Source organism: Syngnathus scovelli, chromosome 22 (genome assembly GCF_024217435.2).
Source record: "Syngnathus scovelli strain Florida chromosome 22, RoL_Ssco_1.2, whole genome shotgun sequence".
In the NCBI taxonomy this organism is placed as follows: Eukaryota; Metazoa; Chordata; class Actinopteri; order Syngnathiformes; family Syngnathidae; genus Syngnathus; species Syngnathus scovelli.
This window is the reverse complement of record NC_090868.1, coordinates 2,804,588-2,827,752: the sequence shown is the minus strand read 5'-3', so window position 1 is coordinate 2,827,752 and position 23,165 is coordinate 2,804,588. Positions and strand designations below refer to the sequence as shown.

Genomic DNA, 23,165 nt, shown 5'->3' with positions numbered 1-23,165 from the left:
ACTAAGGGGAAAACATAGCAAAAAAAATCATGGAATCAAAAGGTTTGCTTTTTGGTTCTCCAGCATATGTAATTTTATTTATCTGTTTATTCTTTTCCGGTATGGTAGCTATTCAACAGTAGCTTTACCGGAAGTGAAAACTTTGACCTCTGAATTTTGACCAATCAACGACCAGCAAGTGCCTAGCTACTTCCTCATGCGGTATTTTGTGTTGTTTCGTTTTATTTTGTTCTTATAGAGTTCATTTTTTTTTAACGTGACATTTCTCTATAACACGTCGCTTAAACTCATAGCTCAAATTAAAACCTCCTCCACTTTTCCTCAATGAGAAAGAAGCGAGAAAGCCTCTTATTTCATTGGAAGCCGGCCGGTAAGCATTTTAGCACTTCGTGCTAAATTAACACACCGCTTCGTTAAGCGGCGCGTTAAAAGTTTTGTCTTTCTTTATTTGAAGTTTTGGAACAAAAAGGTTTGACTTAGTTTTGCTTCCATTATGTTTGTTTTGAAACATGGGCTTTAAACCGAGTTTGGCATTGATTTAATAAAATACATTTTATGGTGTGCTGATAGTTGAATTTGGTTCTGTCGACAGAAAAATGAGTACAAGAAGAGGTGGGAAGCCCAACAGAGGAGGAGGCAAATTTAACAAACCGAGAGGGAGAGGAGGTGGAGGAGGAGGAGGAGGAGGTGGAGGTAGAAAAGGAGAAAGTGGCCGCTGGGATGATGACGACGATTTCACCCTTTGTTTAGGACCCCAGCGCCCATCCAACAGGTATAAACCTTCAGTTTGATCTATTCTGTCATAAATCTGTATTTTCACCTCCAGAAACGCCAACGCACAAACTAGCGGCAGCCATATCAGGAATGGCAATCCCGGACGAGGAGGTGGAGCTGGAGACAAATACAACCAAACAAAGCCGGTTCTTCCCAAACCCTTGGCAAAGAACCCGACGTACGCTAAGCCGAGTGACAGCAGGATGCATGAAACCAGCAGCATGCCTATGCAGAAGATTTTTATGACCAACAAGAACCAAAAACTCGTCAAGGACCTGCTGTGGGACCTGAGGAACTTGGATGAGCACGGGTAAGACCAGCATTAAGAGGAGCATTAAAAACACTTTAAAAACCATTGCTCTTATTTATGTCCTCAGTGACACCGGTTTGAATGACGAGGAGGAGGAGGAAGCAGAAGAATACGATGAGATAGACCATCGTGAGGAAGGCCAGTTTTGGACCACCACCGACGAGCCTGTGGAGAGAGCGGCGAGCCCGGAAGAGTACGAGTCTGACCACGAACGTCCTCCAGCCGAACCTGTCGTCTCCTTGTTTGCTATCGGCAAACTCAGCAGGTGATCTTGTGTCTCTCCCAAATTCTTTTATTATTTTCTTAGTATTTTATTTAATTTATTTTTTTGGTCTAAGGTATGGGTTTGACCGTGAACGCAGCAAGCAGGCACTGGAGTCCTGTGGAGGAGATTTCGGGATTACATTGGAGCAGCTTCTTAACGAGGTTTACACTGAGCGCTACGGACAGGAAGCGGTTTCCAACGCGGGCCCTTCCGCCACGCCCATCGACGAGTGCCTGAACCAGAGGCAGGAGGAAGCCCTGGCGCTGGCTGCCATTTTTGGGGACCGTTTCCAGGAGCGCATAACCAATTCAGTATGGGTCATAACCTTGGAGCCCCCATTCCTCACGAACAAGATCGAAAAAAACTACAGCGAGAAGTCTTCGAAAAAAGTCTGCCAGTTCTACTTGAAAGGAAACACCTGTAGGTACGGCAGCAAATGCAAGTTCAAGCACCAAGCTCCCGATAAAGGCTTATCTGACCAATACGGACCAGCTCAGACCGAGATCAGCAGTTATTCTCCCCCGGAATACGAACTGGAGATCCGTTTTCCCAAAGGGAACAGCTATCCGTCTCAAGCACCGGTCGTGGCCTACAGCACCAACGACGAGGCGGTCGGCGCCGCCGGGAGGCTCAGCGTGACCGAAAGGTTATTTGGGGAAGCCCTGATGGCCGCCCACAACAAAGAACCTGTGGTTTACACTCTGGTCAGCGTGTGCGAGGACGAGACCACCATGAAGGAGCTGCTGGGGGTCGCGCATCATAAATACAGCAAGCCACCGCCCGTCGTGGTTCCTCCTGCCTCAGTTGCCAAGGCAAAGCGGAAGGTTGGTACCAGCAAGGCTTTGGTGGAAAGCGTCTGTCCCAGCAGAAGGACCACACCGCCAGTAGACCGTGAGGACACTATTCCGAGAAGCAAATACAATGGAAGCAGTAGGGGACCTAAAATTGAACCCTGTGGTACGCCATACAAGAGATACAGAAGTCAAAATCATAAGGATGATGAACAGTGTCTAAATTCCGCCGTGTCTTTCATATTTTTTGCCAAAAGGGGCCGGAGAAGCAAATGGGCCAGAAGAAGACAACGAAGTCGCCGCCGTCCTCGTGGAGAACGTCAGCTCCGTCAACCTGAGGAAGAGGGTGACCAATAATTCCAATCTGCTGCAAGAGAATGGCAAGCTCTGCAGGGACTTTGCCAAAAAACAGGTGCAGATAGACACCAGGAAAAAAAAACCAAAAGCTTCATCTGCGTTTCTGTGCTAACGACTCGTTACATCACTTGATAGTCCTCCAAAAGCTTCAGGTCAATGCTGGAGCAGAGGACGAAGCTGCCGGCTTGGGATGAAAGATACAACATTCTGGAACTGCTGGAAAGCTGTCAAGTGTTGGTCGTCAGCGGTATGACGGGGTGAGGCAGTGGACTCCCGGGGGTGGGGGGGGGGGCACGTGTCGTCAAACGACACTCTTCTATGAATGTTGGTCTTCTCTGAAGGTGCGGTAAGACCACTCAGATCCCCCAGTTCATTCTGGACGCTTCCTTGGCCGGTCCGGCCGATAAGGTGGCCAACATCGTGTGCACTCAGCCGCGACGAATCTCCGCCACCTCGGTGGCCAGGCGGGTGGCGCAGGAACGCGGCGAGAGTCTCGGGCGCTCCGTGGGCTACCAGATTCGCCTGGAGAGTGTCAGGGTGGGTTGACGCTTGCATCAGCAAAAAGGAATGAAAAAAAAAAAAAATTTTAATCTCTTCCCTCCCCACTTTTAGTCTTCTGCCACCAGGCTGCTTTACTGCACCACAGGAGTGTTGCTGAGAAGATTGCAGAGCGACGCGGACCTTCAAGACGTCACCCACGTCATCGTGGATGAGGTGCACGAGCGCACGGACGAAAGGTCAGACGCTCACTTAGGGCAAGGTGCCACCTCGTAAAAAAAAAAAAAAAAAATCAACTTTCATTTCTATCTTTCCAGTGACTTCCTCCTTTTGGTCCTCAAAGACCTGATTCATCAGAGACCTGACTTGAAGATTATCCTCATGAGCGCCACACTGAACGCCAACCTCTTCTCGGAATATTTCTACGACTGTCCTACTGTACACATACCTGGTAAAAAAAAAAAAAATCTTTTGCAGCCATTTTTCTTTCATTGATTATGTATAAATCTGTCCAGGTCACACTTTCCCCGTGACTCAGCTCTTCCTGGAGGACGCCATCTCTTTGACCCGGTTAGTGCTTCTCCATGGATAGAAGTCTTAACGAGTGGCTTGGATTCATCTCCATCGGTGTTTTCAGCTACGTGGTGGAGGACGGGAGCCCTTACATGCGCTCAAACCGGCAAAACTCCTCGGCTGCGAGTCGGCAGGGTGGAAGGGGAGCGCCGAAGGGCATCGTGGACACCTTGGAGGAGGACATGTGGAACTTCATGTCTCTCACTAAAAAGGACTTTGTCAAGGACTCGGTGCCCGACCAGCAGCTCAGCTTGCAGGAACTTACGGTTAGATTCAAAGGTGAACTCGGGGAAAGGCGCCGTCGCTATGGAGACGACGACATGACCCGACGGGTGTTTTTGCTGACCGTTCAGGTTGTAAACCGTCGGTGCTGCAGACCATTGCCGCGATGGACCTGGACAAGATCAATATGGACCTGATAGAAAGTCTGCTGGAGTGGATTGTGGATGGAAAGCACAGTTACCCCCCAGGTAAGAATCACCGAAGCGGGGTGAAGTCACGAACCGCCGACTTTGACGGTTCTCGCCGACTCCAGGTGCCGTGCTGGTGTTTCTTCCCGGCCTCGCCGAGATCAAGATGCTTTTTGAGCAGCTGCAGTCAAACAGGATGTTCAGCAACAGGCGCACCGACCGATGCGTGGTGTACCCGCTCCACTCCTCGATGTCCAACGAGGAACAGCAGGCCGTCTTCAACCGCCCGCCCGAGGGCGTCACCAAGATCATCATCTCCACCAACATCGCTGAGACCTCGGTCACCATCGACGACGTGGTGTACGTCATCGACTGCGGCAAGATGAAGGAGAAAAGGTGACTCTCAAAAAGTGGAAGGCTGAGTTCTGGAGATGCCTTTGTCGTGATGAGTGTCTCTTTTCAGCTACGATGCGTCCAAAAGCATGGAGAGCCTGGAAGAGTCGTGGGTTTCACGGGCCAACGCGCTGCAGAGGAAGGGCCGGGCGGGCCGCGTGGCCTCCGGGGTGTGCTTCCACCTTTTCACCAGCCACTGCTTCCGACACCAGCTGGCCGAGCAACAGATTCCCCAGATCCAGAGAGTTCCCCTGGAGCAGCTCTGCCTCCGGTAGATCCATCCACCTGGCTCTCTGGAGAGCCAGAATCACACTTTGCTCCCTTCTGCTTCAGCATCAAGATCCTGGACGTGTTCGCCGAGCAACCGCTGGAGGACGTCTTCCGTTGCCTCATCGAGCCGCCGGCCACGGGCAGCTTGGAGGCGGCCGAGCGGCGCCTGCAGGACCTCGGCGCCTTGACGGCAGAGGAGAAGCTCACTCCGCTAGGCTACCACCTGGCCCGCCTGCCCGTCGACGTACGCGTCGGCAAGCTCATGCTGTTTGGCGCCATCTTCCGCTGCCTCGACCCGGCGCTCACCATCGCTGCCAGTCTCGCCTTCAAATCACCTTTTGTAAGAACCCGTTTGGAAAGGCGTCGTTGGACGGACGTGTACTCATCGCCTTGTCTTCAAGGTGTCACCGTGGGGCAAGCAGGAGGAGGCCAACTTGAAGAAACTGGCCTTTGCCGTGGCCAGGAGTGACCACCTGGCTCTGCTGCAGGCTTACAAGGTGCTCATTTACAAAGATGAAACTGAGTTGATTTTATTTTTCATCATTAGTTAGTTTTGTCTTTTTGTGTTCTAGGGTTGGTACAGCGCTAAAAAGGCAACCAAAGCATCTGGCCACGGTTATTGCCAGGAGAACTTCCTGTCCAGGCGGGTTCTGCAGGAAATCGCTTGCGTCAAGCGGCAGTTTGCCGAGCTGCTTTCCGACATCGGCTTCATCAAAGAAGGCCTGAGGTCCAGGGACATCGAGCGACTCAGCTCCAAAGGCTCCGACGGTGTTCTGGAGGCTACGGGTCCCGAGGTATCTAGCGCACGTTAGATTTACTTGAATGAAATTTCAAATCTATTCTTTCTCTTCTAGGCGAACCTCAATGCGGAGAACATGGACCTCATGTCTGCCATGCTGTGTGCTGCCCTCTATCCCAATGTGGTGCAGGTACAATCATCCTCAAAAATGAAAAAAAAAAATTGATATTGAATCAGGTGACGTCAAAATGTCTTTGCGCCGTTTGGTGTCAAGGTCAAAGCCCCTCAGGACGTTTACAAGATGAGCGTCAAAGGAGCGGTGAAGATGCACCCCAACGAGCTGCACTTCCTGACTAAGAACGACGGCTGCGTCCACGTTCACCCCTCGTCCGTCAACTACTCCGTGAGTGCCGCCACGAATCAAGACAAAGCCGGAGCGAACCGACTCGAGCGTGTCCCCCTTCTGCGCTAAAGTTCCGCCGGTACGACAGCCCCTACCTGGTGTACTTGGAGAAGGTGAAAACCAGTCGGGTCTTCATCCGGGACTGCAGCATGGTGTCCGTGTACGCTTTGGTGCTCTTCGGAGGCGGGGAGATCAACGTGGACATGCGCAAGGGCCAGTTTGTCATCTCGCTGGACGACGGATGGATTCGATTCGCTGCTGATTCTCACCAGGTCAGCGCTCAGCTCATTGATTAATTTTTTTTTTTTAAATCATGAGGTTGTGCTTAATACAGGTAGCGGAGCTGATAAAGGAGCTGCGCCTGGAGCTGGACCGCCTGCTGGAGGACAAAATCCAGAACCCCAGCATGGACCTGTGCAGCTGCCCCCGCGGCTCCCGCATCATCCACATGATCGTCAACCTCGTGTCCACTCAGTAACCCTCTCCAAAGCGTTCTGACCTTATTTATTTTTCTTATCTCATCGCTACAGGAAGAAAAAATCGTTTTGGGTCCCGACAGCATTTCTTTTTTTTGCTATGCATGCTTTTGCACGTTATGATTTCCAGGATCCATATTGGATGCCTTGTACCCAAAGTGACTTAGGACAGGAAGGTCCTTTTGTGTCTGCATGCTTTTCAGAATGGATTTGCATGCTTACAATGTGACCACCAAGGGCTTCTTGAATTGGGGAGGATATTTGAAATAAAACAAACAAGGTATTTTTTTGTTGGCTTTTATTTGCATCTTTGGTTCTCCGTGACATTTTGTTGGCCAAGTCAGTCCAATATGTGCCGTTACCATGACAACAGGATATAAACAAACAAGGAGCTGGTCGAAATCCATTGTTGGCATATCAGCAACTGCACAGAACTGGTCAGCTGTTTTTGTGGCCACTCTCTTGCTTTTAAAGGACATTATAAAGTTTTTTAATCTTAGATCCACCTCACCAAATACCTAACCCCGAATAGTGACACTTTTTTTCCCCCCCCCCGCCAAGGCTACCAAGACCACCCAAAAGACTAGGTATCTAAAAGCAGCCAAGAAACGGTCCAGCCATCTCGTAAAAATAGATGTAACAGTTCTGTGAGTGTGATATAAATGTTTCAGACACTGTCATTATTCCCGTGTATATGAAATATATCAATCATGTTGCACGACCCTGTGAAATAAATAGATGTTGCATATTCTTGGTGGAAACATCTTCCACATTGGTCACTCGGGGGGCTTCTTCTTAGCCTCCACGTCTTTCTTGAATGCCTCGATTTTTTTGGCTACGTTGGGTACCTTGAAGACAAAATACAAATATAGTTAACACTGAAGAATTGGAGCTTTGATGGCGCTTATAAACTTACGTCGTAGTTCTGAGCGAGGTACATGCCCACAAGGTTGCCCAAGGTGAATCCTGCCTGAAAGATGATCACATATCAATTTTAAAAACATCGGGCTCATAATCATGTTTCGTTTGATTATATTGTTAGCCTTCGTTTCGACTCCCGTTAATGGTTAAAGAAATAAAAAAAATAAGACTTAACTCACCAAGAACTGTAACATAGTGCAACGTTAAAGGCTAAAAGGTGATAGACTTAGTTTATTTGAAGAAGAAAAAATAATGTCCGTGTGTCAAAGCTTAGCGATCAGAAGTGGAGCTTTCACTTCCGGTGTTAGATGTCAAGTTGCTCTTAGCGTGGGGTGTAACTCGAAACGTGGAGTACGATAACGTGACATGTAACACCGGGTCTAAATATTTTGTTTAGGATTTTGTTTAATTTATTTTAAACGTGCGTAAAATTAAGCGTATAGGGTATACATTAACTTGTGAAAAAAAACATTAAATAAAGTACGCTTACCATAACAATGCCTTTACGCATGCGCGAGAGTTGCAGCCAATCGTGTATGCTCGCGTTGTTGTCTGAGCTCCACCTTTGTAGTCCTTCTCTCATCACAGGCCACGATTGAATGCAATGAAAAAAACTACAAGTCCCATAGCCTTAAATTCTCAAGCGCAGCTGCTGTTGTCGCAATGGTGGCGATGTCGAGACATTGAATGACTTTGGCTCCATCACCAAAAATAGCCGATTAGCCGGCGATTCCCTCCTCGCGTAACCGAAGTCATGGAGGCACTTATTCCCGTCATCAACAAGCTCCAGGATGTGTTCAACACAGTGGGCGCGGATATCATCCAGCTGCCGCAAATAGCTGTAGTGGGGACCCAGGTACAGTAAGCGGCTAACTGCCAATAAAAGGATCATTTAGTCAGTCAATGCGTCATATTATTTTGGATTTTAATGCATTACAGAAGACAATTTAGATATGCTTTCACGTCCGCACTAGAAAGACTGATAACCTTCATTCAGTGCTAAATTTAGGAACGATTCCAAGACTCTGCTGGCCAACGAAGGCCACTAAAAGACAGGTGTCATTCATCTCCACCAACCTGTAAAAATACCAATTACTACTTTCCTATTAGGCATGTTAGAAGGAAAACGGGTGGATAAAGTCTTGTGACCCCCCCTCGGTCCGGCATTCATATCTCTCCAATTTAGACAAAAGTCAATTAAATAAATCTGTGCTTGTTACATCTCCAGAGCAGCGGCAAGAGTTCCGTCCTGGAAAGCCTGGTGGGTCGTGACCTGCTCCCTCGCGGGACCGGCATCGTCACTCGGCGGCCTCTCATCCTCCAGCTGGTTCACGTCGATCCGGGAGATGCCCGCAAGAATGACGACGTCGGTAGGCGTCAATTTTTCACTTTGATTTTCAAACCTCTTTCCATCCTTTGTGTTCTCAATCTTTTCCACCACACATTTTGGTGTCCTGACAATGAAGTTTTCTTTCTCTGTTGCTGTTTAATCACCTCCAGATTCCGGGGTGTGAAAAAGCTCCATAAAGGTGCATTGTAGTCATGTGACTCACATTTGAACCACCCTCTTCCTCCTCCTCATTTGATCCCCAGCTTTAGTGGAGCCCTGTCGCCACCCTGCCTCTCGTGGCCTCGCATCCTGCACACAATATTTGTGTTGTCAGTCTTAAACTCTGTGGTCATACTTTAAAATGTGTGTTTGTGTTGTACAGGCAGAGAAGATGAAGAGTGGGGGAAGTTTCTGCACACCAAAAATAAGGTATCGAGTGTTGCGTAATCCTACCTGGTAATCAATCTCATTTATTTTTATTTTTTTTCCCAGATCTTCACTGATTTTGATGAAATCAGGCAAGAAATAGAAGCTGAAACGGAGCGAGTGTCGGGGAATAATAAGGTATGTGAAGTCTTCAAAAAAAAAAAAGAATATATATGTGGCCCACTGTTCTGATTAATAAAGGACCAAAAATGAATTTTTTTTGTGCAGGGCATCAGTGATGACCCCATCCACCTGAAGATATTTTCTCCCCACGTCGTCAACCTCACCCTGGTGGACCTACCCGGCATCACCAAGGTAACGCCCCCCTTCGCGACTCCAACGCGGCTTAATACCATTTTCTCTCAGGTGCCCGTAGGAGATCAGCCCGTACACATCGAGCTCCAGATCCTCGAGCTCATCCTGAAGTACATCTCCAACCCCAACTGCATCATATTAGCCGTCAGCGCCGCCAACACCGACATGGCCACGTCGGAGGCCCTCAAAGTGGCCCGGCAGGTGGACCCGGACGGTAAAGTCCAAAAGCATTTCCCTTAGAGCGGCCTTTGAAATCAAACAACTATTTTCTCACCTTACAGGCAGGAGGACTTTGGCCGTGGTGACCAAACTAGACCTGATGGACGCCGGTACCGACGCCATGGACGTGCTGATGGGTCGAGTCATTCCTGTTAAACTAGGACTCATCGGCGTGGTCAACAGGTGGGTCGATATGTGTTGTTTATTTATGATCTACTAATCAAAGCTTGGCTTTTGGACTCGGCATTAAATATTAATCATGTGTGCAGGAGCCAGCTGGACATCAACAATAGAAAGTCCGTGGCCGACGCCATCCGTGACGAACACGGCTTCCTGCAGAAGAAATATCCCTCGCTCGCTAATCGCAACGGGACCAAATACCTGGCCAGGACCCTTAACAGGTCAGTCGGATCCAGATTATCGACTCGGTGGAGCTTGACGTCGCTTGCCTCGTCAGACTCCTGATGCATCACATCCGCGACTGTCTGCCGGAGCTGAAGACGCGCATCAACGTGCTGGCCGCCCAGTACCAGTCGCTGCTCGGCAGCTACGGCGAGCCGGTGGAGGACCAAAGCGCCACCTTGCTTCAGCTCATCACCAAGTTCGCCACCGAGTACTGCAACACCATCGAGGGCACGGCCAAGTACATCGAGACGGCAGAGCTGTCAGTGTCTTTTTTTATTATTCATTAACGTGGCCTGTGTGAAGTCCATCATCTCAAGTATGGCCGTTTTAGGTGCGGTGGTGCCCGAATCTGTTACATATTCCATGAGACCTTTGGACGAACTTTGGAATGTGTGGATCCGCTAGGAGGCCTCAGCACCATCGACATCCTCACAGCCATAAGGAACGCCACCGTAAGTGCCGCTTTTTTTTCTCCTGTCTTCTCAAAGGTGACCTTTCTCCTCCACGTCAGGGCCCCCGGCCTTCTCTGTTCGTGCCCGAGATCTCCTTCGAGCTCCTGGTGAAGAAGCAGGTGAAACGCCTGGAGGAGCCCAGTTTGCGCTGCGTGGAGTTGGTCCACGAGGAGATGCAGAGGATTATCCAGCACTGCAGCAACTACAGCACGCAGGTAGTCACCGGCATCCATAAAAGGGGCGGGGTCACTTCCTGCTAATTACCCACTTGTCCACCAGGAGCTGCAGAGATTCCCAAAGCTCCACGAGGCCATCGTGGAAGTGGTCACTTCCCTCTTGAGGAAAAGGCTGCCCATCACCAATGAGATGGTACATCTGCTGAAATTTTTTGGAGACATATTTGGCATATTTGAGATGATTTTGCCGTTCCGTCAGGTCCACAACTTGGTTGCCATCGAGCTGGCTTACATCAACACAAAGCATCCGGACTTTGCAGACGCCTGCGGGGTCATGAACAACAACATCGAGGTACGTGTGTTCTTCTATTTTTTGTCGTCTGTTACGCAAGAGAACTTCATTCATTCGAATTCGATTGTCTCGCAGGAGCAAAGGAGAAACCGGATGAGAGAACTTCCCACTGCAGTGCCCCGGGAGAAGGTAAAGTTCTGAATATTCAAGCGAGGGTTTTCCTGTGTAGGTTTCACCTAAAGAACCAAATTATTACCTGCCCCTACTTTCTATGTCTTTCTTGCTTTCATTTGATTTCTCTGCCAGTCTGTTGGCAAAGGCCCGGTTGCGGTTTCTGGCGAGCCCCCCGCGTCCGGAGCAGACGCGGACGGCGCCAAGGTGGGCAGCTTCTTGCCTCGTGCCCGGATCGATGGATGGCTTGATCCTCATTTCCCCCCAAGTCATGCTCTTTTTTGTTTTTTTTCCTGCTCTGAGTGGACTAACTTGTGTTTCCTCCAGTCTTGACCAATTCTTCTTTTTCCCCCCCGCAAGCGCTTTTGCTTTTGTCTTGCATTTCAAGCTTGTAAAGAAACTTTTGTGACAGTGTTTTTTTTTATTTCCAGGCTCTGGCGGCTGGGCCGCAGGGTGACCAGGACGGGGCAGGCACCTGGAGGGGGATGCTCAAGAAAGAAGAGGAAGGCGCAGGCTCGGGTCCAGGAAGCCCTCTCAAAGGAGCCGTCAACTTGCTGGACGTGGTGAGGTGTCCTCCTTGTCTTCCCGCCAAAATTTGTCAGGAGGAGTAATAATCTTTGGAATCTTAGCCCGTCCCGGTAGCCAGGAAGCTGTCGTCACGTGAGCAGCGGGACTGCGAGGTCATCGAACGCCTCATCAAGTCCTACTTCCTGATTGTCCGCAAGAACATCCAAGACAGGTAAGCAGGCGGAGAGATGCTTTTGTCACAGTGCGGCATATTAAATATACTTGATGTGCTCCTCAAGCGTGCCCAAGGCGGTGATGCACTTCCTGGTCAACCACGTGAAGGACAGCCTCCAGAGCGAGCTGGTGGGGCAGCTCTACAAGTCGGGGCTCCTCAACGATCTGCTGACGGAGTCGGAGGACATGGCTCAGCGCCGCAAGGAAGCGGCAGACATGCTGCAGGTAAAAAGACGCTCAGGTCTTCATGTCCTGGATGGAAAATTTCTTCACCCTCTTTTTTTTCTTTGATTCAGGCACTGCAGAAAGCGAGCCAGGTGATAGCTGAAATCAGAGAAACTCATCTGTGGTGACTTGAAAGGTACGAATAAAATTGCACTGAACCTTCCCCTAAAAGTAGACGCCATCATGGCCTCATGTACCTTGGAAACAAGATAATGTAAATATAGTATGTCATGACATTGTAACATTATATTTATTGTGACTGGACAAAAGTTGTCAAAATGCGGATTTGTCTTTGGTGGTGACATTAAATGACAAAAGTGCTCTGAACTTTTGTGTGGATTTATGAGTTTATTTAAAGTCTGGATGAAGTAGAAGTGTCCAGAAGTCATCAATAACACCTTAGAAAATATTTGGTGTCCATTTTAGCTCGACTCTTGAGTTTTTAAACCACTTAATGCAATATAATGTAGAAAGTACATCAGAGTAAGTTCAGTTGTTATGGTTAGACTGCCCTCTTGTGGACATTTATGGTCACTACCACAAAAATGGATTTCGATCACGTCTCTATTTGTAACACATTTAAGTACTTTAAAACAAGATGACAAATCAGGACACATTGAGCAGTGCAAAAACAACAGCATAAAATGTCAATGACTCCTCCTTGGTCCACAAAGTAGAAAACACTGACTGGCGACTGTTGAAGTTCTCAAAAGTTTTTTTTCCCCAATCTTTTTAAAATGAGCCAGCGTCAAAAAGATCTTCATCACAGCTCCGTGTGAGGACTCTCGGATTCTGCCGCCTCTTCTTCTTGTACTGATGACGCAATAGCAAAGATTTAGACGGAGATGCTGAACTTCTAAGAGCATTCAAGAGTGGACACAAACCTTCTTGTGGTTTTTGGACGCACTCGCCTTCCTGGTCCTCATAGCCGTCTGAGCAGACACACTTGTAGCTGCCTTCGCTATTGACACACTGCTGGTGCTCCTTCGTGCATATCGGCTCGGCTTGGGAACACTCGTCAATATCTAGTTCAAAATTGAAGCTTAGATCTTCATCGCTTCTTTCCTCCAATGAAACTACAAACCTGTGCAGGTGTCCTCAGTGTCCTGGTATCCACCAGCGCACGCTTTGCACATGCCCGCACCGGCTCCAGCGCATCCCGTGCACGCTTTATCGCAACCTGACAGAAGAAAAAAAAAAAATTCATTTCCAGACTAATCGGACTGAATCGAGATGTTTACCTTTGCAGGAGTAAGAGCCTTCCGTGTTGATGCAGTATTGGTTTTCTTGACATGGAGGTGAGTCTTTGGAGCATTCGTCCACATCTGGAATCACATGGCGTGTGGTTGGAGGAGTCGGAACGTTCTTGAAATGAGGTTGTCCTACCAATGCAGGCTTCCTGCTCGTCCTCCTCCCAGCCATCCTCGCACTCGTCGCAGTCCTGATTGGTTGCCTCGCTGCAGGTCTTGCAGGAGGGGTGGCATTCTAATGGAGAGGAGATACTTGGTAGTCCATTGTTGATTTTTAAAGTGAAGTATAATTGGTGATTTCGTACTTGTGCACAGGGAGAAGGAGTTATTGCGCAATTGGTTGAAGTAGCCGTCGATGCAGTCCAGGCAGAACTCGCCCTTGTACTCCATGTCGCATAAGCACTTGCCGTCCCCTCCTCGGGTTCCGTCGCCGTCACATTTGCCGTTCCCGTTGCAGGGTTTCTCGGAGCCTCCGACACAAGCTTTGACACACACAAAAAAAATAATTACAGCTACCTTTGTGTGGTTTTATAGGAATAAATTTCCTTACCGTTGCAGTCAGGTCCAAATGTGCCTTTTGGACAGCACACTTTGAGGGTGTCGATGCAGAACCATGTATGCAAAACGGGATGCTTTGTTTTCCTTTATTGCAGATAAAACCAAAAAAAGATCAAGGAGATGTTTTGGAGTAACATTTGGAGTTCACGTCCACCAACCTTTTAAACCACCATGTCTCTAATAATTCCTCGTGTTCTTCCAGCATCTTGTTGCACTCGAAGCTGCTGCTGTCACACAGACCCTCAATTATCTCCATCAGTCGGATCTCACTGTAAAATTTAAATTGTTACAAAACTGATACTTTTAATAATTAAGATTACTGTTTTTGCATTATTGCTCATACCTTGTCTCATATTTAGACAATGCCCTTTCCTCCCAGGCTGTGTTGCCACCTCCAAAATTTTGCTTTTCAGTTCTCTCATAGCCCTAAAAGCAAAAACAACCATAAAAAAAATACAGATTATGCAATCTATATTTAGACTTCATTCATTAGAGTAGTTTGATCGCTTACCTTTTGGAAGTTGTCAGTAATCTGCTGGCAGGTAACACAGGAGCTTTTTAAATCCCTCTTTGCGTTCGTGAATTGAAAAAGTAAAATAAAACAGGACAAAAGCCCGAGAAGTCGCAAATCTGGACCCATGGGCAGCATTTCACCGTTTCATCAGGACACAGTGAAATCCACTACACAACTAATTTGTTATTAATGGTACTTTCGGAGCGATGCACGCAGTGAATAAATGTTTCGCCTTTTAGAATAAATAAGGGATTGCGTTTGAATACAACGCGCGGTAAAGTAATATTTACATGCCGGCTGAGGAAAAGATGCACGACTTCTCGTGTTCCGCTTCAGTCTCCTCGATCGAATTGTGGCTTGCGGCCATTGGCTCTTTGTGCCTGCCAATCAAACGGAAAGCCAATCACCTGCCGCCACGCTCGGGACAATGCGCGTTCCACACGTGAAAAATTCACAAACGTGAAATTTAATAATAGAACTCACCCTCTTTCCCCGTAATATTGAATTCCAAACAAATGTTGTATTTAATATAATACATAAAATAAAATAATACTTCTAAGCTGCAATAATGCCTTGGTAGGTCACGTCCGTTTTAAACCGGAAGTAACGACACCCACCAACTGTCATGGCTGACAAAATGAATGTTGTGGGGCTCCCATTGTTGTTTTTATTAATATCCGTGGCTCTGTTACACTTATTCATTTGTCCATTCACTAAAGTGGAAGAAAGCTTCAACTTGCAAGCGGCCCACGACCTCTTGTATCACAAGTTTGACTTTGACAAGGTAAGGAAGCAGCAGGTGTTGCAGGGGAAGCTAGCAGGCTAGGCTAAAATTGTACACAAAAGTTAGCAAATAGAAAACATGGGAACATAAGTATGGAAAATGGTTGTTTAGACGTTTCCTAGCACTAATATTTCTTCTTATTGTTGATTTGTTTCAGTACGACCACCATGAGTTCCCTGGTGTGGTTCCACGAACCTTCATTGGTCCCCTCCTCATCTGCATCCTTTGCTCCCCTCTTGTTTTTCTTTCTTCTCTGCTGGACGCACCAAAATTCTCCACGCAGCTTATCGGTATTTTACTCGCACCTCACAAAGTTATCTGAAGAGCGTATTGAGATGTTGTCTGTTCCTCACGTCCAGTCCGAGCCACCCTGGGAGCATGCGTGATGGCCGCGCTGTGGCACATGCAGCGAGAGGTGAGGAGGCAATTTGGCTCCACGGTGGCGCTCCTCTTCTGCCTGATGTGCGCCTCTCAGTTCCACCTCATGTTCTACAGCACCCGGACGCTCCCTAATGTGTTTGCGCTCCCGATTGGTAAGTTTATATGCTAATTCTGATATTGTTGAAATAATTCACCTTTTTTTTCTCGGCAGTCCTGGTTGCATTCACCTCTTGGATGGCTCACAAACACGGCAGCTTTATCGGCCTCTCCGCTTTTGTGATCATCGTGTTCCGCTCTGAACTCTGCATTTTTTTGGGACTCATGTTGCTGGTGTCACTGTGGAGCAGAAAGCTGAGCTTACTGGATCTTTTTTACTACGCCGTTCCCGCCGGTTTGCTATCATTGGGTAAGTGGTGTGCATTCATTCATTTTTTTTTTAGGCTGGACTTTGATTTGTTATATCTTGCAGCTCTTACTGTGGCGATTGACACTTTCTTTTGGAGGAAGCCTTTGTGGCCAGAAGGTCAGGTTCTATGGTACAACGCTATCCTCAACAAAAGCTCCAACTGGGGAATATCCTTTAAAATATATTTGGTGAAGTAAAAAAAATTCAGAAATTCCCAATCGGTGTCTCCTTAACTCATTTTTAAACCTCGCCCTTCCTTTGGTATTTCTACTCGGCTTTGCCCCGTGGCCTGGGCTGCACGCTGCCGCTGGTCCCGCTGGGTTTGCTGGACCGGCGCACGAGGCTTCTACTGCTACCCGCCGTCACCTTCATCCTGGTCTACTCGCTGCTGCCGCACAAAGAGCTCCGCTTCATCATCTACACCTTCCCCGTGCTCACTCTGGTGGCCGCCCGAGGCTGCTCTTTTATGTCTGTATACGAAATGAAATGAAGCGTAACGCCGCCATATTGTAATGTGTTTTTATTTTATTTTAGTTTAAGCAACTACCGGAAATCGTGGCTGTATAAATTAGGATCGGCTGTCGTGGTGGGTCAGCTGGTGATGAACGTGGCATACTCGGGCGTTTGCCTCTACGTTTCTCATCACAACTACCCAGGAGGGCGAGGCATGCAGGAACTGCACAGGTTGTTGCCGGCTACAACTGGTAAGGATTACTTTGCTGGACACAAAAATGATTTAAAAGCCGATTCAAACTTTTGCTATCTCCTCAGACGTCTTTGTTCACATTGACACGTACGCTGCTGAAACCGGAGTGTCTCGGTTCTTGGAGCAACACCCACATTGGAGGTTAGTGTATTCCAAATATTATGTACTTTTTTTTTTCTCACATAAGTGTCCTCAACAGATACGACAAACGAGAGGATCTGCATCCAGCAAGTCCCGACGTGGAAATGTTCACGCATCTCCTGATGGAGGCAAACGTCACCAAGATGGAGCTTCTTCGCCACACTCATCGCCCCCTGGTGTTCATACGCGGATACGATGGCATCGCTCGCCACTTGTTTGGCGTCCCGCCTTTTAGCGTGATGTTGGCGAACAAAACTGTGCTGATGCAGAGGATCGCCGTCGTCTCATCAAGGAGTCAGGTGACCGACTCTCCCACTTCATCTCCTCAAGGTTAACGTCAAACTAACAAATACGTTTTCATAAAAACTTCTCATTTCCAACCCGAGAAGAAAATCAAATGCACCCGTGTGACGTAAGGAAAACCTTTATTTACAAATGGCTGCAACATTTGCATGTTTCCAGTTTCAATGCTCAACATTTATCAAATCAAGTAAATAAATTCTTATAAAAATGTACAGAACATTATTTTTCTCAAACCCATAAATTAATCCCCTGAACATAAACCGACATTGTGCTTTACGAGACAAATTGTCTATTCCAAACTTCTCAATTCTGTAAAAACAGCAATATCTTACACTCATTAAAAAAAAAAAAAAAAAAAAAGTCAATCTCTAAACGACAGTGTCGCGAGCCACAATTTCACAATGAAAATTAAATAACTTAAAACATCTTTCAGTCACAGCATGTACTTTTTGGGACGGCGTTTTCCTCGAGAAAACTCCGCATCAGTAAATCGAGAATATTTAAAAGCAAACCTGACGTGGATTGCGCAAACATGATATTTACAGCATTTTGACCTGAAGTAGATTTGGATAAGGCACAAGGAGAGAGCAGAGGAAACAAAAAAAAACACTCAACCCCTAACAACTAGAAAAACCCCTCCCTCCCTGATTCAACTCTCGCTGAGACTTTTCGTTGAAAACTTCTTCAGTGTTCAAACAGTAGTACACACATAATAGAATTAACCCCGCCCCCCTGGCTGCAGCATTGAAAGAAAATCAGTGTATGCATGAGACTGTACATCACACAATTCACAGCTATGTTTCTTGGTCCTTAAGATTTTTTTTTTTCCTTCCCTCAAGTTAATGCTTCATCAGTATTGAAAAAAAATGAGCGGGAGGTTAACCTTGAGAAAGAGCAGACCCTCCATGTTTTCCAGCACGGGCCTCGGATGGTTGGGGGCGCAATTGACGCCGGCCGTGCTGAACAGCGCCTCGGCCGGCACGATGCTGGGAGGGCAGCCCACGTAACGGGCGGCGACTTTGGCGAGCTCGGGCCACAGGAACTTTTTCAAGTTCCAGTAGTCCAGCGGATCACAGCTTTGATCGAGTATGTCCTCCTCGAGGTACTCCAGCACGGCCAGCTCCGAGGACTTTGCTTTTTCCTCGTGTTTGGCCTTTTGCCTCAAGTCGGCCATCAGGGACCAGATGTTGTCCTTGTCCGACGCCGGGGCTTCGTCCCGCCCGTTGAGCAGCGGAGACTTTTCTGCCGAGGTAGAAGAGAACAGGTCCAGCTCCTGGATCAGGTCTTGCTTACATCGCTCTGCCTCTTCTTCGGTGAATAATGACGTCTTGTATCGAGGGTCCAGCATGGTGGCCCAGGTGAAGCGCGGGTCGTTGAGCGTGGCCGACATCCTGCTCACCGTGGCCTCTTTGAGAGATCTCAGCATGTTGTCGATGCCCACCGTCTCGTCGAAGAGCAGCTCGATCTTTCTGTTCAGGATGTGGATGAGCGGTATGACTTGTCCCAGAGTGGCGGCGCGGTTGCGGATTTCCCCGTAGGCCACCTCGAAAGGTTTCAGCGCGTTGCAGACGGACTGCATCACCTCCCACTGGTCGCAGCTGATGATTTCCCTGAAATTGCACTCGATCGACAGCTCGTCGACGGCTTTCTGTTGCTCCACCAGCCGCTCCAGCATGAGGAGGGAAGTCCTCCACTTGGAGGGAATGTCCTGAATGAGTTGGTTCTCGGGTAAGCCGTGGTCCTTCTGGAGCTCGGCCAGCTTCTCCTTCGCCTTGGCCGAGCGGTGAATGCGCTCGCAGATCTTCCGAGCCATACTCAGAAGGTTCTGGACCATCCTCTGACTCTTTATGGCTTCGCTGACAATGAGGTCAATGGTGTGGGCAAAGCACTGGACGGTGACGTGGCCGTGGTCTTCCAGATTGTTCCTTATGTTGGCGTTATCGGTGACGGTGAAGCCCCTCTTGAGACCCGCCGACGTGATCCAGGAATCCCACAGATACTCCAGCTGCTTGGGGATGTCGTGCATATCTTGGTCGCAGTCTATCTGAGAGACGCTGAGAAGAGCCGAACAGTGGAAGTCCTGGCCCTGGGGTCTGACCCTGGACTCGTACGTGGCCCAGTGGGCCGTCAGGGTCAAATATTCTTTTGTTTGGCTACTGAGCCAGATACTGGTGGTGAAGTGGACGACCCCTCCTTCGGCCTCTTTCAGATGCGTCAGCACGACGTCCCGAACTTTTCCGTACATCTCCGGTATGGCGGTGCTGGTGAAGTAAGAAGAGGGCGGTAGGCAATACTGAGGCTGGAAGTACTCGAGAAGTCTGCTCAGTCCGGCGTTCTCCACCATGGCTGACGGCTGAAGATCCAGTGCAAGCATTTCGGCGATAAGTTTGGTGATTTTTTGGGCAACCGGGTGGTGTTGGTCAAAGCTCCCGTGGTTCTGTTCCCTTTTGTAAACGGGCATTGCGGCGGGTTCTTGCTTGATGTGATTTCCAGCAGACGGCGGCGCGTCACCTGAGATAGCGTTGTTGCTTTCAAGAAAGTCTCCATGAAACCTCTGCATGTGCCTGAAGAGGCAGCTGGTGCCGAGGTTCGTCGTCTTTTTGCCTCTGCTAATAGTGCGGCTACAGTGCAAACAGACCACCTTGGTGGGGTCGGCGGGGGAAATGGAGAAATGGTTCCACAGTTTGGACGTCTTCTTACTGAAAACGGTTTGGGACTTTTTCCTGACGCCGGGCTTTTCGCTCGCTTTGGCTGCCGTGTCGAAAGGTTGCGAGGCGGGCTCCTTGTCGTCGGCGACTTTTTGGTTCTGGAGGACGTCCGGGTGGCGCCTCATGAGGTGCCGCATGAGACAGCTCGTACCAAAGTCCCCCCGTTTACCCCGACTGATGACGCAGGGGCAGTAGCGGCACAGCGCTTTCAACTGGTCGACCGGCGACACGATAAAATGTTGCCATACCTCCGACTTGACCCGTTTCATGATTTTCTTGTTTTGCTCAAACACCATGTGATTTCGATTATGGCCGGGAGCGTCGGAGAGATCGCACGGCGAGGAGGTCGAGGGCGTGTCGTCCCCGTGAGCGCCGAAGGGTAGATTGAGGGAGGAGTCCCGTTCGCTCAGGAGCATGGGCTCGTCGGATTCGTCCTTGATATCGCCGCTTTCCACCGCCGTCTGCGGCAACTCGTCTAAAATGGTTTCGGGCGAAGACGGAAGAAGAGGCGATTCCTTTTTGATGTCCAGCGGGTCGTGTAAAAGCGTGCGGGACAAGAGCGACGGCGAGTTGGAGTAGGGCGGAGGAATGTGATTGCCCAATCCGTTCTCCTCAATGACCACCTCCTTGTGGGCCCTCCACATGTGACGAATCAGACAGCTCGTCCCCAGATCTTTCCCGTTCTTGCCTCGGCTGAATTCGTTCATGCAATGGATGCAGACGGCTTTGGAATTGTCCATGGGCGAAAGGTAGAAGTGTTTCCACACGGCCGATCTCCGACGGGAACTGGAGTTTTTGGGGTTGCTCGGAAGGCGCTCCTGCCCTCCGTCCGATATCTCCTCGAGGTTGTTCTCACTGGAATGTGAAGATTCAAGCGCGTTAAAGATGGAGTCGGCGAGCGGCTCGGGTTTCACTTCCGCTTTGGACAGCACTTCTTTGGACGACAGGTCGGAGTTGTCAAGCGACGATGCGGACGGCGACGTGTTCTTCGAGCCGGGATACGTGTTCAAGTCTCCGTTTTTTGGCGAGTTTGGGGAAGGGGGGATGGAGGCGAGGGGATTCAGGTTAGGTGCGGCCGAGTCCGCTCCCTCTTGGTAAAGCATGGTCGGGTGAGCCCTTCGGACGTGCCTCATCAAACAACTGGTGCTGAGGTCTTTCTCGTTCTTGCCCCGACTAAATTCTTTCATGCAGTACAAACAGATTGCTTTGGTATTGTCCCTGGGCGAGATACAGAAATGATTCCAGGCGGGAGATTTTTTCCTCGGGTTGCTTTGATTCCTCATGGACGCCAGGAGGCTCTGGGTGACGGCATCCATGGCCACGTCGTAGAGGGTGCTCGTATAGCCGCTTAATAAATTATAGTCGTCGCCGTCGCGACTCAAAAAAGGGCCGAATGAGTTACCGAATGCCAGTCTTTCAAAATCTTGCGTTTCGTCTTCTAAATCGTTTGCGTCCCGGCTTTCGTCTTTGATAGGCTGACCGGGTTCGTATTTTCCATTCTCCGGATTTTCATGCGTGTGCACGCTGAGCCATTTGCTCGAAAGAGACGGCGAGGCCGGATCCGTGTCGGACTCCGACTGTTTATCACCCTGAGAAGAAAGATGGCTTGATTGAGAAAGGGCTTTCTCCAGTGTTTTGGACGAACATGACGACTTTGCCTCCGTGGTCTCGTGCGGCTTCATGCTGTAGGATTTAAAAACGTATCCGTCCTGACCCTCGATTTTCAGGCAGGTTCCTTTTGCCTCTCGTTTCTTTTCCACGGAGCCGTCGAGCGAATCGTCGCCCACGCCGGACGTGTCGTCCTCCTTGTCCATGGCGGCGGCAGCCCAAAGGTTTCTCTCTTGCGGTCAGGTGGGCCTCGTCAGATGGGATCGCTTCTCGTCATTGGCCGGGCGGTCCTCAGGCAGGTGTTGTTAGTTTGACGTGGCTGTGCGGGTCACAGGGTGCCAGCTTGTCCCTCTCCATTTATGACCCAAATAGTTCCACCTCGCCGCACACAACCTAGACAGAGTCAAACAAGGTCAGAGTCCATTCTCTTCACAGATATGACAACAGGTAATAACACTCAAATGAGTCCGTCGACATGTTCAGTTCGAACTCAACTCGTGACACTTTTTTGGCTGGAGAGAATTCCAAAGAACATTTGACATAAAATAAGTTTCAAGTAGCTCTTGGCGAGCCGCTCGTGCACTTCCTGTGCTCTTGTGCAACCTTTAACTGCTGAGGGACATGACACACATTGTGCAATGCTTTTCACTACTGTGTGGATTACCTTTAATTATAACATGACAAGTGGCGGCCATCTTTGGGGAATTTTCTAAAAAAAGAAAGCAAAAACGGAATGAGCACTTCAAATGCCCGGCCGGTTCATTCGGTTACTTTGGTGACCCTGGTTTTAAAATAAGGCGATAAGTCAACGCACCCATACAAAACATCAGCAAGGGGAAAAAAAACAAGTGATGAGATTTGAACCTTAAAATTGTGAAGCACACTGACTATCCACTAGGTCACTATGCTGCCCTGATACAATTACATACAAATAAAACGTCAATTTTGCTTTTGGAGCTGCAACATATTTGTTATTTTGATTGCGTTTCTAAATAGAGGGTGAATATTAATAGTCACATATGGCAAAGCATTTCGCAAGTGCTATTAGACAACCTTTTCCGGGTTTGACTCAAGTGCTAGTCCGGAAGGATAACAGCATTAGATGATAACTTATATTTAATTAGCTTTGGTTCCAATCTTAAATAATAACGGTGTCGTTCACAAAAAGCAAACGAAGCGCTGTTCATAACATGTAACGCGTTAGTAATAAACAAGTAGTAACGACACACCATCAGTAAACATCATGGTGGCTATTCTGGTGCTAACTCGGCTAGCTTTGAGGCTAATGCACTCACCAAAACAAACGGGCGATTAACGATGTTATGACCGAGTTGTAACGCACAATAGACTCCCGTTTGACTCCAATGGGGATTCTGAGGGATTCGTAAACGAACCTTGACTATTTGGTACCACGCTACGATTGCTCTAGTTAGCCACTAGCTAGGCCATACATCGGAGCCAAGTAGCTCAACCCGGCGAGACAGAACCCAACCGAACCCAACCCAGGTCAGATCTCTCCCCAACGACGCTCCCGAGCGAGACTCTTGCATTGATTCGACTCCGGTTGCTGACTTACCGTGAAGTGCTGCCCCACCGTTTCGGCCCACGAACATTGACACATTGGAGTGATCCGGACAGGGGAGGGGGGCTTCACTTTGTTGCTTTTGTCTGCACGTTGGGCCGAAGCAGCTCCACACAGCGTCCGACGGAAGGAACAGGTTTTCGTGATGTCAGCGGAACGGCAAAAGGGGAAGTGGTGATGTATGGGTCAGTCATTGCACGACACTACTTTGATGTTCGTCCCAGAAGCACTTGTGCGTGACTTTGACTGTGAATCTTTATGTGGGATAAGACCATGCACGGCGTTGACGTCA

The 23,165-nt window shown here is 48.8% G+C and overlaps 6 protein-coding genes across 8 annotated transcripts; 3 read left to right on the top strand and 3 right to left on the bottom strand.

Annotated features, from left to right (window-relative positions):
- The first annotated feature begins 178 nt into the window (after positions 1-178).
- On the top strand, positions 179-6,542 carry dhx57 (DEAH (Asp-Glu-Ala-Asp/His) box polypeptide 57). Its single transcript, XM_049761319.1, has 22 exons — positions 179-370; positions 593-772; positions 827-1,084; positions 1,152-1,349; positions 1,423-2,306; positions 2,398-2,552; positions 2,633-2,754; positions 2,839-3,034; positions 3,110-3,234; positions 3,313-3,446; positions 3,511-3,565; positions 3,633-3,847; positions 3,922-4,038; positions 4,104-4,374; positions 4,442-4,642; positions 4,705-4,981; positions 5,043-5,138; positions 5,214-5,435; positions 5,496-5,570; positions 5,655-5,783; positions 5,855-6,055; positions 6,118-6,542. The coding sequence occupies exons 2-22, from the start codon at positions 597-599 to the stop codon at positions 6,259-6,261; spliced, it is 4,251 nt and encodes a 1,416-aa protein (XP_049617276.1). The 5' UTR covers positions 179-370; positions 593-596; the 3' UTR covers positions 6,262-6,542.
- Positions 6,543-6,807: 265 nt separating this feature from the next.
- stmp1 (short transmembrane mitochondrial protein 1) lies at positions 6,808-7,522 on the bottom strand. The gene is made up of 3 exons (XM_049761347.1): positions 7,360-7,522; positions 7,176-7,229; positions 6,808-7,107 (listed from the first exon to the last, which is right to left on the bottom strand). Exons 1-3 carry the CDS (start codon positions 7,372-7,374, stop codon positions 7,036-7,038), a joined length of 141 nt encoding a protein of 46 aa, XP_049617304.1. The 5' UTR covers positions 7,375-7,522; the 3' UTR covers positions 6,808-7,035.
- Positions 7,523-7,803: 281 nt separating this feature from the next.
- LOC125992374 (dynamin-1-like protein) lies at positions 7,804-12,259 on the top strand. Of its 2 annotated transcripts, XM_049761329.2 has the most exons (19): positions 7,804-8,036; positions 8,409-8,550; positions 8,893-8,939; positions 9,003-9,074; positions 9,165-9,251; positions 9,303-9,465; positions 9,533-9,653; positions 9,740-9,871; positions 9,928-10,134; positions 10,207-10,327; positions 10,387-10,542; positions 10,607-10,696; positions 10,763-10,855; positions 10,931-10,984; positions 11,102-11,173; positions 11,398-11,529; positions 11,596-11,705; positions 11,773-11,932; positions 12,004-12,259. In XM_049761329.2, the coding sequence occupies exons 1-19, from the start codon at positions 7,935-7,937 to the stop codon at positions 12,058-12,060; spliced, it is 2,118 nt and encodes a 705-aa protein (XP_049617286.1). In that variant the 5' UTR covers positions 7,804-7,934; the 3' UTR covers positions 12,061-12,259. The 2 variants fall into 2 exon arrangements, with proteins under 2 accessions (XP_049617286.1, XP_049617287.1); XM_049761330.2 differs by lacking the exon at positions 11,102-11,173 and having other exon boundaries at positions 7,805-8,036.
- A 219-nt stretch (positions 12,260-12,478) lies between these two features.
- On the bottom strand, positions 12,479-14,616 carry creld2 (cysteine-rich with EGF-like domains 2). Its single transcript, XM_049761344.2, has 10 exons — positions 14,252-14,616; positions 14,084-14,166; positions 13,899-14,009; positions 13,733-13,824; positions 13,488-13,664; positions 13,319-13,417; positions 13,174-13,257; positions 13,017-13,112; positions 12,817-12,957; positions 12,479-12,745 (listed from the first exon to the last, which is right to left on the bottom strand). The coding sequence occupies exons 1-10, from the start codon at positions 14,387-14,389 to the stop codon at positions 12,696-12,698; spliced, it is 1,071 nt and encodes a 356-aa protein (XP_049617301.1). The 5' UTR covers positions 14,390-14,616; the 3' UTR covers positions 12,479-12,695.
- Positions 14,617-14,839: 223 nt separating this feature from the next.
- On the top strand, positions 14,840-17,360 carry alg12 (ALG12 alpha-1,6-mannosyltransferase). The gene is made up of 9 exons (XM_049761343.2): positions 14,840-15,038; positions 15,196-15,328; positions 15,398-15,571; positions 15,631-15,825; positions 15,889-15,993; positions 16,071-16,293; positions 16,360-16,529; positions 16,597-16,672; positions 16,731-17,360. Exons 1-9 carry the CDS (start codon positions 14,880-14,882, stop codon positions 17,005-17,007), a joined length of 1,512 nt encoding a protein of 503 aa, XP_049617300.1. The 5' UTR covers positions 14,840-14,879; the 3' UTR covers positions 17,008-17,360.
- On the bottom strand, positions 17,081-23,030 carry zbed4 (zinc finger, BED-type containing 4). Of its 2 annotated transcripts, XM_049761322.2 has the most exons (3): positions 22,868-23,016; positions 21,956-22,000; positions 17,081-21,684 (listed from the first exon to the last, which is right to left on the bottom strand). In XM_049761322.2, exon 3 carries the CDS (start codon positions 21,495-21,497, stop codon positions 17,826-17,828), a length of 3,672 nt encoding a protein of 1,223 aa, XP_049617279.1. In that variant the 5' UTR covers positions 21,498-21,684; positions 21,956-22,000; positions 22,868-23,016; the 3' UTR covers positions 17,081-17,825. The 2 variants fall into 2 exon arrangements, with proteins under 2 accessions (XP_049617279.1, XP_049617280.1); XM_049761323.1 differs by lacking the exon at positions 21,956-22,000 and having other exon boundaries at positions 22,868-23,030.
- Between the last annotated feature and the right edge of the window lie 135 nt (positions 23,031-23,165).

Bases quoted from the DNA above. Each gene is read 5' to 3' on its own strand.
- zbed4 (XM_049761323.1), bottom strand. From the start codon at position 21,497: ATGGACAAGGAGGACGACACGTCCGGCGTGGGCGACGATTCGCTCGAC.
- dhx57 (XM_049761319.1), top strand. From the start codon at position 597: ATGAGTACAAGAAGAGGTGGGAAGCCCAACAGAGGAGGAGGCAAATTT. The intron at 2,553-2,632 runs GTGCAGATAGAC...ATCACTTGATAG, and splicing joins GGGACTTTGCCAAAAAACAG to TCCTCCAAAAGCTTCAGGTC. The intron at 3,235-3,312 runs GTCAGACGCTCA...CTATCTTTCCAG, and splicing joins CACGAGCGCACGGACGAAAG to TGACTTCCTCCTTTTGGTCC.
- creld2 (XM_049761344.2), bottom strand. From the start codon at position 14,389: ATGCTGCCCATGGGTCCAGATTTGCGACTTCTCGGGCTTTTGTCCTGT. The intron at 14,010-14,083 runs GTATGAGCAATA...TAAATTTTACAG, and splicing joins TTGTCTAAATATGAGACAAG to TGAGATCCGACTGATGGAGA. The intron at 12,746-12,816 runs GTTTGTGTCCAC...TTGCGTCATCAG, and splicing joins CGTCCAAAAACCACAAGAAG to TACAAGAAGAAGAGGCGGCA.
- alg12 (XM_049761343.2), top strand. From the start codon at position 14,880: ATGGCTGACAAAATGAATGTTGTGGGGCTCCCATTGTTGTTTTTATTA. The intron at 15,329-15,397 runs GTATTTTACTCG...CCTCACGTCCAG, and splicing joins ATTCTCCACGCAGCTTATCG to TCCGAGCCACCCTGGGAGCA. The intron at 16,530-16,596 runs GTAAGGATTACT...CTATCTCCTCAG, and splicing joins GTTGTTGCCGGCTACAACTG to ACGTCTTTGTTCACATTGAC.
- LOC125992374 (XM_049761329.2), top strand. From the start codon at position 7,935: ATGGAGGCACTTATTCCCGTCATCAACAAGCTCCAGGATGTGTTCAAC. The intron at 8,551-8,892 runs GTAGGCGTCAAT...TGTGTTGTACAG, and splicing joins CCGCAAGAATGACGACGTCG to GCAGAGAAGATGAAGAGTGG. The intron at 9,252-9,302 runs GTAACGCCCCCC...ATTTTCTCTCAG, and splicing joins ACCTACCCGGCATCACCAAG to GTGCCCGTAGGAGATCAGCC.
- stmp1 (XM_049761347.1), bottom strand. The intron at 7,108-7,175 runs GTAAGTTTATAA...TTTGTCTTCAAG, and splicing joins ACCTCGCTCAGAACTACGAC to GTACCCAACGTAGCCAAAAA.